This window comes from Schistocerca gregaria, chromosome 7 (genome assembly GCF_023897955.1).
Source record: "Schistocerca gregaria isolate iqSchGreg1 chromosome 7, iqSchGreg1.2, whole genome shotgun sequence".
Classification (NCBI taxonomy): domain Eukaryota; kingdom Metazoa; phylum Arthropoda; class Insecta; order Orthoptera; family Acrididae; genus Schistocerca; species Schistocerca gregaria.
The window spans coordinates 402291704-402307121 of record NC_064926.1 but is presented as its reverse complement, the minus strand read 5'-3'; the positions used below and the strand labels follow the sequence as shown (position 1 = coordinate 402307121).

General features: G+C 43.4%; 1 protein-coding gene across 4 annotated transcripts in view; it reads right to left on the bottom strand.

Moving 5' to 3' along the window:
- The window catches only part of LOC126281428 (protein inscuteable homolog), a 206539-nt gene that overhangs the window by 41306 nt on the left and 149815 nt on the right, over positions 1–15418 (bottom strand). For all 4 annotated transcript variants that reach the window (XM_049980380.1, XM_049980378.1, XM_049980377.1 and 1 more), the window contains exon 3: positions 7890–8083. In XM_049980380.1, the coding sequence (XP_049836337.1) occupies positions 7890–8083 (194 nt within the window). The remainder of the gene's footprint in view (positions 1–7889; positions 8084–15418) is intronic.

Below are 15418 nucleotides of genomic sequence, written 5' to 3'. Positions count from 1 at the left end.
TTCGCTCCCTGTATTTTACCCTGCCACCTTCGGGATTTGAAATATTATTTCAGTCAACATTGTCAAAAGCTTTCTCTAAGTCTACATATGCTAGAAACTTAGGTTTGCCTTTCCTTAATATTTCTTCTAAAATAAGTCGTAAGGTCAGTATTGCCTCACGTGTTCCAACATTTCTACGGAATCCAAACTGATCTTCCCCGAGGTCAGCTTCTACTAGTTTTTCCATTCGTCTGTAAAGAATTCGCGTTAGTATTTTCCAGCTGTGGCTTATTAAACTGATTGTTCGGTAATTTTCACATTTGTCAACACCTGTTTTCTTTGGGATTGGAATTATCATATTCTTCTTGAAGTCTGAGGGAATTTCGCCTGTCTCATACACCTTGCTCACCAGATGGTAGAGTTTTGTCAGGACTGGCTCTCCCAAGCCCATCAGTAGTTCCAATGGAATGTTGCCTACTCCCGGGGCCTCGTTTCGACTCAGGTCTTTCAGTGCTTTGTCAAACTCTTCACGCAGTATCGTATCTCCCATTTCATCTTCATCTACATCCTCTTCCATTTCCATAATATTGTCCTCAAGTACATCGTCCTTATATAGACCCTCTATATACTCCTTCCACCTTTCTGCTTTCCCTTCTTTGCTTAGAACTTGGTTTCCATCTGAACTCTTGATATTCATACAAGTGGTTCTCTTTTCTCCAAAGGTATCTTTAATTTTCCTGTAGGCAGTATCTATCTTACTCCTAGTGAGATAAGCCTTTACATCCTTACATTTGTCCTCTAGCCATCCCTGCTTAGCCAATTTGCACTTCCTATCGATCTCATTTTTGAGACGTTTGTATTCCTTTTTGCCTGCTTCATTTACTGCATTTTTATTTTCTCCTTTCATCAATTAAATTCAATATTTCTTCTGTTACCCAAGGGTTTCTACTAGCCCTCGTCTTTTTACCTATTTGATCCTCTGCTGCCTTCACTATTTCATCCCTCAAAGCTACCCATTCTTCTTCTACTGTATTTCCTTCCCCCATTCCTGTCAATTGTTCCCTTATGCTCTCCCTGAAACTCTGTACAACATCTGGTTCTTTCAGTTTATCCAGGTTCCATCTCCTTAAATTCCCACCTTTTTACAGTTTCTTCAGTTTTAATCTACAGTTCATAACCAATAGATTGTGGTCAGAATCCACATCTGCCCCTATTCAGTTAATGAATAAGATTATTCTAAGGAACTCTTCATTGCCAGAGCAATTTCCAAGAAAACTTAAAGAAAAGTTTGAAAACGTTTTAAACAATAACCCAGTTACCTCAGTTGATGTAGAATGGTCCTTTTTTGCTTATAAAAATATTTTGTTTGTTACCAACAATAACAAAGAAGGAACAATTCTTGAAACACGGAATGCGTCCCCATTTTGCATATTTTTAGAAAATAATCCCAGAAAGGCCCCCTTCCTAACCTCTACCAAAAAATATTCAGAAAAAGATATCAGCATTCTAATATACCGATTTTACATGCGGCTGGTGCTCTTCCTCATAACTGATGTCCATAGGTTCAACTTTGAGATATAATGCATGCAGTAACAACCATGTTTTTATATTATTTGATAGTGCATATTTTGGCACTTTTCATGCATATTTGCATGGACAGTTTAAGATTTTTATGATGCATATAATTCAGTCTCTACTTATTATCATCAGTTTTGCCTGGGGCAGCACCAGTTGTACAACCTTTCCATGCCTTGCTCTTTAAGTGGGTGTCTTTCTACTTGTTGCAGGTGTGTGAAACGGCATTTTCCAAACTGAAGTCTATGTTAAAATCTCCACCTTGCCTCATAACCTACCAACCAGGTCAACATTTAGTGTTATCAGCAGATGCTTCCCAGCATGGACTGTGTGCGGTGTTAGCTGATAAATATTCTGATGGCTCCAAGCGGCCTACTGTATGCATGTCAAAGACTGACTTTTAATTTGGCTCAAACTAGATATTCAAAAATATACAAAGACGCCCTCGCCATTGTTTATACCTTAAAGAAGTTTAATATTTTCCTTTATGGTGTCAAATCCCTCAGCATCATTGCCAAAAAAAGCAAAGCATTGCCTTCAACATTGGGTGCTGTTCCTCTCTTGGTACATCTACGAGGTTCAGTTCTGCCCCACAGCTAAACATGCAATTGCTGATGCATTCTCCCTTCTTCCAGTCGGTCCAGACCCAGTTTTTGATCAGGAGGAGTTACTGTTTCCACATTCATGAACGAGCTCAACGAACTGTCAATGGCTTTCCAATCCCCAGGACTTGGGTTGCACAGGCTAGCGCTACCAATCTGATTTCCAGAAACAATACATTTCATACAACATGGCTGGTCTGAGGTACTCCCATCGTGGGTATTCGACCCCCTCCATAACCACTGTGTGTTTCGGCAATGTTTCTGTGTCACTAATGGTGTTCTACTCCTTGATACAGACTATTTACCTTCTCGTGCTGTGATTCCCCTGCCTCTCCATTTGGATCTCTTGCAATTGCTGTAGTCTGATAACTGGGGAATGTCAAGCATCAAGGTATTAGCCCACCTGGTTTGGATGGCAACGTCACTTAAATGGTTACGACATGTTCTCAATGCACTGCCCAGCAAGCTGCTCTGCAGGCAATGTTATCTCCACGGCTGCAATCTTCGCAGGTCTGAGACCATCTCTACATCAATTTCACCAGCCCTTCCATTAATGCATACTGGCTAATAATAATTGAAGCATTCTCTCAAGTTTCCATACATTGTTTGTTGCCTGTCAACTTCAGCCTCTGCCACCGTAGCAGCCCTGTTGGAAAAGTTTTTCCAGTGAAGGATTTCCGGCAACACTGGTCTCTGATAACGGCCCTCAGTTTGTGTTGCAGGGGTTTGCGACCTTCTGCAACATCTGTGGGATTTGCCGCATGTCCACCCTGTCCTCCAATTTGCAGTCCAATAGTGAGGCTGAAAGGTTAGAACATTCAACATGAAAATGAAGGAGTACATGACACGGTCCGCATTCAACATTGCCTTGGTTCAATTTCTGTCATCCTATCAGTTCATGCCATTCGGCAACAACAGCCCTGTCGCAATGCTCCACGAGCGTCAACCCCAGACACTCCTGCATCCCCTGTGGCCCAGCTAGGGATGCCAATGTGTGCAGGTGTTGACATGTTTCCGCGCCGGGATGGCTGTCTGGGCATGCAGGTTTGGTCGTCACCCAAAATGGATTCCCACTGTCACCTCCAGGTGTCGTGGTCACCATCATGATGTCCATACAGAGGAATGCCTATGTGCACATCATTATCATCAGTTTTGCCTGCACGTGGATGACCAGACAACCCTGGCCAGAAGCCAGCAGTCTGTGTTGCTTGACGGATCACCTGATGCAGGTGGGTCCCTGTCATGACATACTAGGGGACCCTTGGTCACATGGCACAGCTTTTTCAATACCGCTAGCAGTACCAATGCAGCTTCTGTCCACACTGGAGCTGTTTCCTCCACTTCAGCTTCCAACTGCAGGAGGACACCACCACTATCAGGCAGTGGACCTGATGTTGACATGGAGCTCATTCCAACATCACTCATCCTACCGTATGGGTTGACATGAGAAGGCGGACTGCGATGCTGCCAGTGCCCCAAGTACTTACGACCATATGCACCAAATCAGCATGACACCTCAGTCAGAGCCACACAGAGGAAGACATCATGGACATTTCGCAAATCTGAGTTGTTCCCCAAGAAAAGAGGAATAAAGTAATGCATACACACTTGAAATCCAAGTGCATTAGCAATCTGTTGTCATCTGTCACAATGTGTCATGAGAGAACAATACTGTGAACTTCCGATAGAGCCCACCATGAGCGATTGCCTATTTAAACCCTGCTACACTATGCTCACACTCAGTTATCGTGTTATTACTGCTTGCATGCATTTGCCTTATCTTATTGTGTTCAGTGTATGTTATAATGCATGGCATACATGCCACAGCCTAATAAAGTTGAATTAACACAATATTCAGCTATTATGTTCTGTAAATCCCATCACGAAACTAGCCTTCAGGAACGTGTTATGAGGCAAGTTATACATTAAAAATGACAAGGAGCACAGCAGGTTATTACTGTAAAGTATATTAACAACAAATTATGAACAGTGCTAAAATATGTAGAACAACAAAGTAGAACTAGTGTTAATCTACTAATACCAATGATTATGGGAACTACTACTGTTATGTATATAAAGAGTAAACAGTTACTTTGGAGACGGGGGGGAGGGGGGGGGGGGGTAATAAAAGCCACTGTTGCTGCTGCTCTTCTGTTATTCGGCTGTTACTTTTATCCAATATTTCAAGTTATGAATGTATCTAACATAACTCTGTTACACTATGGCTGTCTATAGATAGGTAAAGTCAATACCTGTCTTTCACAAACATTAAACCTATGAAGACCATTCCAAATAAAGCTCTCGCCCAGCCTTCATTAAAATTAGACCACACACACACACACACACACACACACACACACACACACACACACACACACACACACACACACACACACAGAGCTCTCATACGCTACAGTCTAAGGCAACAGTGAGATTGACTACAGTTGCCTTAGACTGCAGTCGATTTTTGTGTGTGTGTGTGTGTGTGTGTGTGTGTGTGTGTGTGTGTGTGTGTGTGTGTGTGTGTGTGGTCTATTTTTCACAAAGGCCTTACAGGCTGAAAGCTTTGTTTAGAACAATCTCTTTGTTGTGCCTACCTGCAACTCAGCATTTCAACTATATGGTGAGCAGCAACTTTCCTTCATATAACTGAACTGGCTGTATTAAGCTCATAAATTGCACAGCTTTTTTCTGGCTCCTTGAAAAATGGCTCTCCAGCCAATACAGTTCCACCGTTCCTTGAATATTTGATGGACACTTGAGAGGGCACTATACAAGGCTTTCCACAGTGTGAACCCAAACTCAGCTGAAAAAATTTCAGGAGTTGTCCCAGGATATTTCTGAGTATACTGGTATAAGAGACAAGTGGTCTCTGATTGGTTGTTACCCTGAGTCTGTATTCTGGTTTTTATTTCTTAATAAAAGCTCCATCTTTGACTTTATGTTGCTGTATGAATGGAAAAACATAAGAGCTCTACTATGAACCTAGCACTCACTTGTCACTGCAATTATATAACAATGAAACAACATACAGATGAGATAAAAAATATCAACAAAAATTAAAAGGCAAAAATTCGACTGAGTATTCTTCAAAGTGAAGAAACAGAAAATAAACATTTGTTCATCTTTGTTGCCATCCATAACATTGTTTACTTACTATACTTCAAAACTGTCTGTGTCACCAGTTATATTGCACTATTTTCATGTCTTTGTATTTCAATGGTAACTGTATAAAGTTGAACGAATACTCGTAAGTTTTGGAAGTTAAATTTTCTGTGTTGTTTGTGGAGAGTGTAAATCAGGCCAAGCATGTAAGTAGTTGAATGCAGGAAATCTCTCAAGATCAATTTCTGGCTGGTCAGTAGAACTGACTAACAGATTAATGTTGAACTGGGACACCCTCATTTTCCTAGTTTGACATATTGTATTCTAGTCAAGAAAACAATATGTGTATAAACTAAAGGTAAATTTGTAGCATTATGACCAATTTGCAATGCAAGAGGGATGGTTGGCCTTGTGGGAATTGTGGGAAAATGTTGACCTGGTGTACACTACAGTTAAGTTTACATTGTGCAGGGGAGCATTCTGCGAAATGGCAATGGACTCGGTGCTCCAGATAAGTTGGACCTGTTATTTTCTGCAGGTTGAAAAGGGCTCTAGCAGGAAGTGATAGAAAATAGATTGTGGTAATATTTTTCGGCACTGTTCTACAAGGGTTCACATCCACCTTTACTGCACAAGAGTGTAAAATCTGCCACTTTAGCACAGGAATAGCATACTTTCCATTCCATCAGCAGCTAGACAAGACAACCAAACAACCCTGAGTTATAAAGTGATAGCTAATATCATAGAATTTCTGGTCACACTCAACAATGCTAAATGTTATTTAGTAGACTCTCATATAATCTTTCTTTTTCTCATGAGAATCACCAAAGAATAAAAAATTTGTTTCCAGGTTTCAGGAGGGATGACATGTACAGGCTGAATGAATCTGAACATTTATTAAGCAAGTGTTATCTTCCTTTGAAACAACTTTACTTCACTAGTTTTCACAGTATGTGGCAGCTTGTTGAATCATATCTGCTCAGTGATATGTAGATTTCTTTCTTTCTTTCTTTCTTTCTTTCTTTCTCTTATGCCATAGTCCTGCAGCGACCGCAGGGTCGGTGCGGTTAGAACAGATTTGGCAAGGTTAGTTTTAGGGGTGGCTGGATGCCCTTCCTGCCGCCATCTCATTGATATGTAGATTATGGCCTGTTATTTTTAATTTTTGTCCACTGTCTGATGTAGTTACCTTGACTTTTGGTGTCATAATTACATATATCGCTGTACATTAACTTTGTTTTGACTATGCATGACAATTAAAAGTTTATACAAATAAAAGGCATATATTACCACATTTCTATGTTTGACAAATGAGTCACGACATCACCTTAGTCCCTGCAGCAATAACTTAATTGCTCTTCTCTGCAATATCAATATTCATTCCAATCAGGTGTATGTCTGTCTCTCAGTCTCACAGTTCAATGTCATAATTAAGAAATGGATAAATTGTTCCATAGCACAAAATTTTTACAGTTTGGCTAGAAACTATTTTTTTCCAGCTGGCTTAACAGATACTGGTCACTGTTCATTTTTTTTTTTTTTCACACAGTCTTAGTTTGGTTTACTCAACAAAGCTTTTTGTCTGGTTTATAACCAAATAATTTAATGTTGCCTGTGTGTATTGATAAAACACCATATATACTGTTTACTTCATGAAATGTATACCAAGTGACAACTGAAAGCAATACGTAACAGTGAGGAGTCATAGCAGAACTTCCTTGAAAATGGTGATCAGGTAATAACAAATGAATCACCAAACAGTCTAGACATGGTGAGGTTGCAAAAGTGGTTGAAGACAGTAGAAAGTCTGAACTTTCAGATGTCGAGAGACAACTGTGGACCTTATTAAGGAAACAAAGAAGTGGGTCCCCACACAAAGTACTAAAACAACACTTAATACAAATGCCATTGTTCCACATCTAGTGAGACATCCAGAGCACTGAAAGAAAAAGCACATACTATCAAGATTAAACAAGAACTCAGGAACGCCAAAGCCACACAAACCACACAATACCACCTCTTCACTTGTAAAGAAATCTCAACAGCTCTTTAAGCCATAAGAAGCTCCAGGTTTTGAAAATGTCCAACCTGAGTTCCTAAAAAAACTGTAGCAAATACACATGTGTGGATGGCTCAGTTTTTCACAAATATTATACAAACCAGCAACAATTTAAATGCTGTAAGACAATCCGTATATTACAATCTGGTAAGCCAGCTGATAGCCCAGGAGTGTGACCCATGCCATTTTCCAACAACTGGGCACCGTTTTTTGGGATCTATGATAGATCATAGTTAGAAGAGCAGCTAGCGCAACCATACATTCAGTGTGAAATCTGAAAGGGATTCTATTGGGGCCTGGAGCTTTATACAATTTTAACGATTTCAGCTGTTTCTCAACACCAGTGACACTAATACTCACATCATTCATCTTTTCAGTCGCACAAGGATCTCCTGGGTTTTCCTTTGTAAAAGGACATTTGGATGAAGTTAAGCATTTCAGCTTTCACTTTGCTACCCTCAATTTCACTAGGGACTGGGCACTACCTTTGGTGCCACTAACAGGCTTTACATACAACCAACAAACAGCTGCACCTTCACTAAACAATGATATGACAATTAACTACACACCTGTTGAACTCTGGCAGTAGGTTGTGTGGTGGGCGCAGACGCATGCGCTGAGGCCTGGCGGCTTTGCGGGCCTCAGTGTGTCCTTTGGGGGTAGACGTGCAGACAGGCTGGCAGTCAAGCGGAGAGTCAATCACGGGACTCTGCTCTGCCTCTGGTCGGCTGTCCCTGCGGGAACTACTATCGGTGTCCACATCCTGCCACAGAAACATCCTCTCTTGAATCAGCAAAGACCCTCACAACAGCTCATCACATGCACAAATCAAAATTTGGCATCATTTAATGACTTTCCTGTGAATGAAACTGGCTAATTTGACAAAAATTTAGGAATAGGTATTTCTGTAATTTATGAGAAGCATTTGATCACCTAGTTCACTGTACAGGGTGTTCCAAAAGGATTTATGTAATTTCACGAGATGCCTTATTTCATCTCGATTATACTTCACCGCTAATGTCTACCATTATTACCATTATCATTGTTGTCTTCATTGTTGTCAGATGATGATGATGATGATGATTCTCAAAGACACATGATACATTATAATGATAAAAGTGTTTGGTAGGGTGAAAAAAAGGACAAGAATCGAATGCAGGACAGATGGCACACTTTATGATCTGCCAACATAGATCATTGTGCTTATGGTGCCCCAATAACATATATGTTATATAAATGTTTCGTAAAAATTCGAACCTAGTTGTCTTGAAAATCCTTGAGAAGTACATACTACCAAAGTAGCATTATTATATTTACGTATCAAACAATGGAAAATCAAGGAGTGAATGTAACACTGTTATGAGAAGGAAAGTTGCTATTCACCATATAGCCCAGATGGCGAGTCACACACACACCACCATATAGCCCAGATGGCGAGTCTCACACACACACACACACACACACACACACACACACACACACACACACACACACACACGTGTCTGCAGTTTCAGGCAACTGAAACCACACTGCGAGCAGCAGCACCAGTGCACAATGGAAGAGGTGATTGGATGGAGATAAGGAGGAGGCTGGGGTGGGGAAGGGATGGGATTCTAGGGTAGGGGTGGCGGATAGTGAAATGCTGCAGGTTAGACGGAAGGCAGGGGAGTTGTGGAGAGGGGAGGTAGTGGAAATGGAGAGAAGTAGGAGGCTGGCTGGGTAAGGACAGTGACTAACGAAGGTTGACGCCAGGAGGGTTGAGGGAACATAAGATATATTACAGGGAAAGTTCCCAACTGCACAATTCAGAAACGCTTGTGTTTTTTTGGAAGGATCCATATGGCACAGGCTGTAAACCAGTCACTGAAATGAAGGATGTCATGTTTGACAGCATGCTTAACAACTGGGTAGTTCACTTGTTTCTTGGCCACAGTTTGTCGGTGGCCATTCATACGGACAGACAGCTTGTTGGTTGTTGTGGCCACATAGAAGACAGCACAGTGGTTGCAGCTCAGCTTGTAGGTCACATGACTGGTTTCACAGGGAGCACTGCCTTTGATGGGATAGGTGAATGTGACTGGACTCGAGTAGGTGGTGGTGTTGGTGGTGGTGGGAGGATGTATGGGACAGGTGTTGCATCTAGGTCTATCACAGGAGTATGAGCCATGACGTAAGGGGTTGGGAGCAGGTGTTGTGTAGGGATGGACAAGTATATTGTGTAGGTTAGGTGGACAGAGGAAAACCACTGTGGGAGGGGTGGGGAGGATAGTGGGCAGGATATTTCTCATTTCAGAGCACGACAAAAGGTAGTCCAAACCCTGGCAGAAAATGTAATTCAATTGCTCCAGTCCTGGGTGGTGTTGAGTTGGGGTTGGGGTGGATCTGGGGGGGGGGGTGTGTGTGCAGGGGGTCGGGGGGGGGGGGGGGGGGATGCTCCTCTGTAGCCAGCCAGTAAGACTTTGGGAGGTGGTGGGAGACTGGAAAGATAAGGCACAGGATACTTGTTTTTGTACAATGTTGGGAGGATAATTATGGTCGGCGAACACTTCAGTGAGGCCCTTGGTATATTTAGAGAGGCGCCACTCATCACTGCAGATGCGATGACCAAGTGTTGCTAGGCTGTATAAAAGGGACTCCTTGGTATGGAATGGGTGGCAGCTGTCGAACTGGAGGTATTGCTGGGTTTCACGTAGCCATCTTCGAGGAAGAGGTCAACATCTAGGAACGTAGTTTTTTGGGTTGAGTAGGACCAGGTGAAGCAAATGGGGGAGGAGTTCTTGAGGTTGTGGAAGAAAGTGGACACAGTATCCTCAATCCAAATCGCAAAGATGTCATAAACGAATATGAACGAGGTGAGGGGTTTATGATTATGGGTGCTTAGGAAGGATATGTTGGCCTAAGAAGGTGCCATGCGGGTGCCCATAGCTGTACCCTGGATTTGTTTTTGTAGGTAATGCCTTCAAAGGAAAAGTAATTGAGGATATAGTTGGTCATGGTGACTAGGAAGGAGATCATTGCTTTGGAATCCTTCAGGCACTGGGAAAGGTAGTTTTTAATAGCAGTAAGGCCATGGGTATTAGGGATGCTAATGTAAAGGGCACTGTGTGGTAAAGGGATGGGAACTGTGGGAGATTCGGTGGAGGAAATAGCTAGTATCTTTTATGTAGGAGGTTAGGTTCGGGGTAGCGCAGGTTGAAGGTGTTGATCTATTAGAGAGGATATTTTCTCAGTGGGGGCGCAGTGACTGGCCACAATGGGGTGTCCTGGGTGATTGGAATTATGGACTTTAGGAAGCATTATAAGGTAGGAGTGTGGGGAGTGGTAGGGGTGAGCAGAAAAATGGACTCTGGGAAGAGGTTCTGGGATGGGCCTAATGATTTGAGGAGTAGCTGGAGAACCTGCTGGATTTTTGGAATGGGGTCACTGTGGCAAGGTTTGTAGGTAGAAGTATTTGACAGCTGGTGGAGTCCTTCTGCTAAGTAATCCTTGTGGTTCTGGCAGAACCTTGGTCTGCAAGTAAGATTATACGGCTGGAATCAGTTTTTAGGTGGTAGACTGTGGTTCTTTCTGTGGCTGTAAGGTTAGTTTGCATGATGAGGGATTTGGGGAATGGTGGTAAGGCAAGGTCGAGGTTAAGAAATTCTGGAAAGTTAACAGGGGTAATTTGGGGGCAGTGGAGTGAACACGGCTGGATGGAGGAGTGAACCGAGTTAGGCAGGATTCATAGGTCTTGTGGATGTTAAAAGTGCAATCCATTCTTGCAAATTTATCTGCAATCCCAAACTTTCCCATGCCTTTCCTTTTCAGGCCTCTTATGAAAATTATAACAAGTAATGTTTATTGTGTATATTAGTTTATTTACAGTATAAGCACAGTAAAACTTGAAAAAGGTTTCTGCAGATGTACTCAAATCCATGACCCTCCAATTACCATTCTGCAATCTTTTCGTTGTGCTAACAGCTGCCTGGAAATGCCACTAACATAAACGACTAGCAGTAACAAATCTAGCAGCCCGCCTTCGAATTGCTTCAATGTCTTCCTTTAATGTGACTTGGTGTGTGTTCCAAGCACTCAAACAGTACTCAACAATGGGTCACAGTAGTGTCCTATATGCAGTCTCCTTTAAAGATGAACCACACATTCCTAAAATTCTCTCAATAAATCAAAACTGACCATTTGCCTTCCCTACTACAGTACTTACATGCTCATTCCATTTCATATTGCTTTGCAAAGTTATGCTTGGATATTTAACTGACGTGACTGTGTCAAGCAGCACACTACTAATGCTGTATTCAAAAATTATGGGTTTGTTTTTCCTGTTCAACTGCATTAACTTACGTTTTTCTACATTTAGAGCTGGCTGCCATCCATCACAACAACTAGAAATTTTGTCCAAGCCATCTTGTATCTTGCTACATCACTCAATGATGACATCTTCCTAAACACCATGGCATTATTAGCAGACTGCTGCTAACCTTGTCTGCCAGATCATTTATGTATACAGAAAATATACAGTGGGCCTATCACACTTCCCTGGGGCACTCCTGTTGATACTCTAGCTCTGATAAACACTCGCCATTACTATTACACTATTCTTCTTCTTCTTCTTCTTCTTTTTCCTTTTTCCATAAATACCTAGCCATCCGGAGCTCCCAATACTGTCACTTCCATTTCTGGCCAAGCCCTATATAAGCTAAAAATCTAGATGAAATTGGTGGTGATGAGCAGACGCGGTCCCATGGTAGGTGTTGGTCTTTAATCCTAACCCTCATAATGAATATGTTGTGAACACTCCCTCTTCTAATGTGTCAACTATATTTTGACAGCACTGTATACAAATATTTCTGGTTTCACAAACACTCCTGCACACTGTCCACCTAAATTTGCACACTAAATCACTCCCTCCAAGTCCTTCAGAAATTGCACTGATGAGTGAAATGCAGCAATCAACAACCCCGCAATTTTGTAGCTCTACAGGATTTAAATATAGATGAGTGGCTTCAGCTGGATATGGCAAAGTTGAAGAATTATATTAATGCACGGTCTCTGTTCTTTTAGCCATGTCCGAAAGAACAGCTGTGATACACATTATGTAAACTCAACTAGTAAGAGGGGGCCGGCTGGAATGGCCGTGCGGTTCTAGACGATACAGTCTGCAACCGAGCGACCGCTACAGTCGCAGGTTCTAATCCTGCCTTGGGCATGGATGTGTGTGATGTCCTTAGGATAGTTAGGTTTAATTAGTTCTAAGTTCTAGGCGACTGATGACCTCAGAAGTTAAGTTGCATAGAGCTCAGAGCCATTTGAACCATTTTTTTTTTGTTTGTGTGTGTGTGTGTGGGGTGGGGGGAGGTGGGATGGGGGGGGGGGGGAGGAGCAGAGGAAGGAACTAATGATATCAGCTACATGCTACATCGGGACTTTTTGAGTAATCATTGGTGATGAGTGAAAGTGAGTGTTGGACCAGAACTTGAACCCAGGAGCTCCCACTTAAAAGGCAGTTGCATTTACCTCTGCACTACCCAGAAACAGTATTTACCAAAAAGCTGTGGACTATCTAAGAAATACCCCAAGCAGAGTCACTGACCCACAGTACCCATCCACATCCTCCAAGCTCATTAATTTTAGATTCCCCCTGGAAGTCGAACATAAATGTACACCCACAGTGAAGCGTGTGGGTTCATTACCCATCAAGGAGAATCAATTATATATATTTTTTTTTTTTAGGGCGCACAACTACGATGGTCATTAGCGCCCAGACTACGTTAGGAATGTACCGCGAGGCACAAGTTTAAAACAGCAACTAAAAGGGAAAACACGATAAAAGATAAATTGACAGGCATAGGATTAAAAAAAAAAACAGCATAATCAAATGTCTTTAGACAGGTTTGTCAAGTTGATAAAACGAAGAACGCGAGCAGCTGCTCCTGGGTCATCCACTAAAATGGCATCCGAAGTACATGGCAAGCCAAGATCAAGACGCAGTGTATCAAAATCCGGACAGGACGTTCAAATGTGGCGGACTGACAACAATAGCCCGCATGGGCAGAATGTCACCGGCGCAGCCAACAGCAGATGGCAATGGCTGAACCGGCAGTGTCCAATTTGTAACCGGGCCAAAACAACCTCCTCCCGCCGAGAAGGGCATGTGGAGGACGTCCAAGCCGCGGCAAGAGATTTCAAGGCCCAAAGTTTGTTGTCCGCAAGTGCAGCCCAATCGGCATGCCACAGCAATAAAATGCACCGACAAATGACCCTGCTACAATCTGATGAAGGGACACAACAAGAAGCTGTCCGAGGCTGGAGGACCGCAGCCTTGGTCGTGGCATCTGCAGCTTCGTTCCCAGGGATACCGACATGGCCAGGAACCCACATAAAGCTAACCGGAGAACCGTCGTCCACCAGCTGCTGAAGAGAGTGTTGGATCCAGTGCACAAAAGGGTGAACCGGATACGGTTCACTGAGGCTCTGGATGGTGCTCAGGGAATCGGAGCAGATGACATAAGCAGAATGTCGGTGGCGGCAGATGTAAAGAACAGCCTGGTACAGGGCAAAGAGCTCAGCTGTGAAGACCGAATAATGGCCATGGAGCCGGTATTTGAAACTTTGTGCCCCAACAATAAAAGAACACCCGACCCCCCTCATTGGTCTTAGAGCCATCTGTATAAATGAAGGTCATATTAATGAACTTCGAACGAAGTTCGACAAAACGGGAGTGGTGTACCAAACCGGGGGTAACCTCCTTTGGGAGCGAGCTGAGGTCAAGGTGAACGCGAACCTGAGCTGGAGCTAAGGTGGCGTGTGGCTCTCGCCCACTCTAAAGATTGCAGGGAGTGAAAAATCAAGGTGTTGAAGGAGGTGACGAAAGTGAACTCCAGGGGGTAGCAGGGCAGACACATACAACCTGTATTGACGGTCAAAGAGAGTCATCGAAAAAGGAACGATAAGACGGGTGGTCGGGCATTGACAGTAGCCGAAAGGCATACCGACAAAGCAATGTATCGCGCCGGTAGGTGAGTGGCAATTCACCGGCTTCAGCAGGAAGACTCACGACGGGGCTAGTATAAAACGCTCTGATCGCAATGCGTAAACCCCGATGTTGTATGGAGTTGAGGCGGCGTAAGATAGACGGCCGTGCAGAGGAGTATACAAAGCTTCCATAATCCAGCTTGGAGCGGACGATCGACCGATATAGGCGTAGTAGGACGGTTCGATCCGCTCCCCTCGACATACCACTGAGAACACGGAGGACATTCAGAGAACGGGTACAACAAGCAGCCAAATATGACACATGTGGAGACTAGCTAAGTTTCCTGTCAAATGTAAGACCTAAAAATTTTGTTGTCTCCACGAATGGGAGAGCAACGGGACCGAGTCGTGAGGACAGTGGGAGAAACTCTGTGTAGCGCCAGAAGTTAATACAGACTGTCTTCTCGGCAGAAAAACGAAAGCTATTGGCGACACTCGAGGAGTAAAGACGGTCAAGAGAACGCTGAAGACAGCGCTCCAGGAAACATGTACCCACACGTACACTGAACTGTCGATCCATTAAAAAGGAACGAATGAAAAGAGGGAGGCGACCGCGAAAGCCCCATGTATGCATGGTGCGGAGAATGCCCGCCCTCCAACAGGAGTCGTAAGCCTTCTCCAAATCAAAGAACACAGCCGCAGTCGGGCGCTTCCGCAATGAAGGTCGACAAGGTAACCAGCTGGTCAACAACAGAGTGGCGCCTACGAAATCCACATTGTACATTGGTAAGTAGGCGTCGAGATTCGAGCAGCCAAACCAAACGAGAGTTAACCAATCGCTCCATCACCTTACAAACACAGCTGGTAAGCAAGATGGGTCAATAACTGGAAGGCAAGTGCTTGTCCTTCCCCGGCTTAGGAATCGGTACAACAATAGACTCGCTCCAGCTTGCGGAGATCCAGATGCGATTGTAAGTATGAAGAAGGAAACCTTTACCCGCAGGAGAAAGGTTCTTCAGCATCTTAATATGAATAGAATCAGGCCCTGGAGCGGAGGACCGTGACCGGGAAAGTGCATTTTCGAGTGCCCGCATGGTGAATGGGGCATTATAACTTTCACGATTCGAGG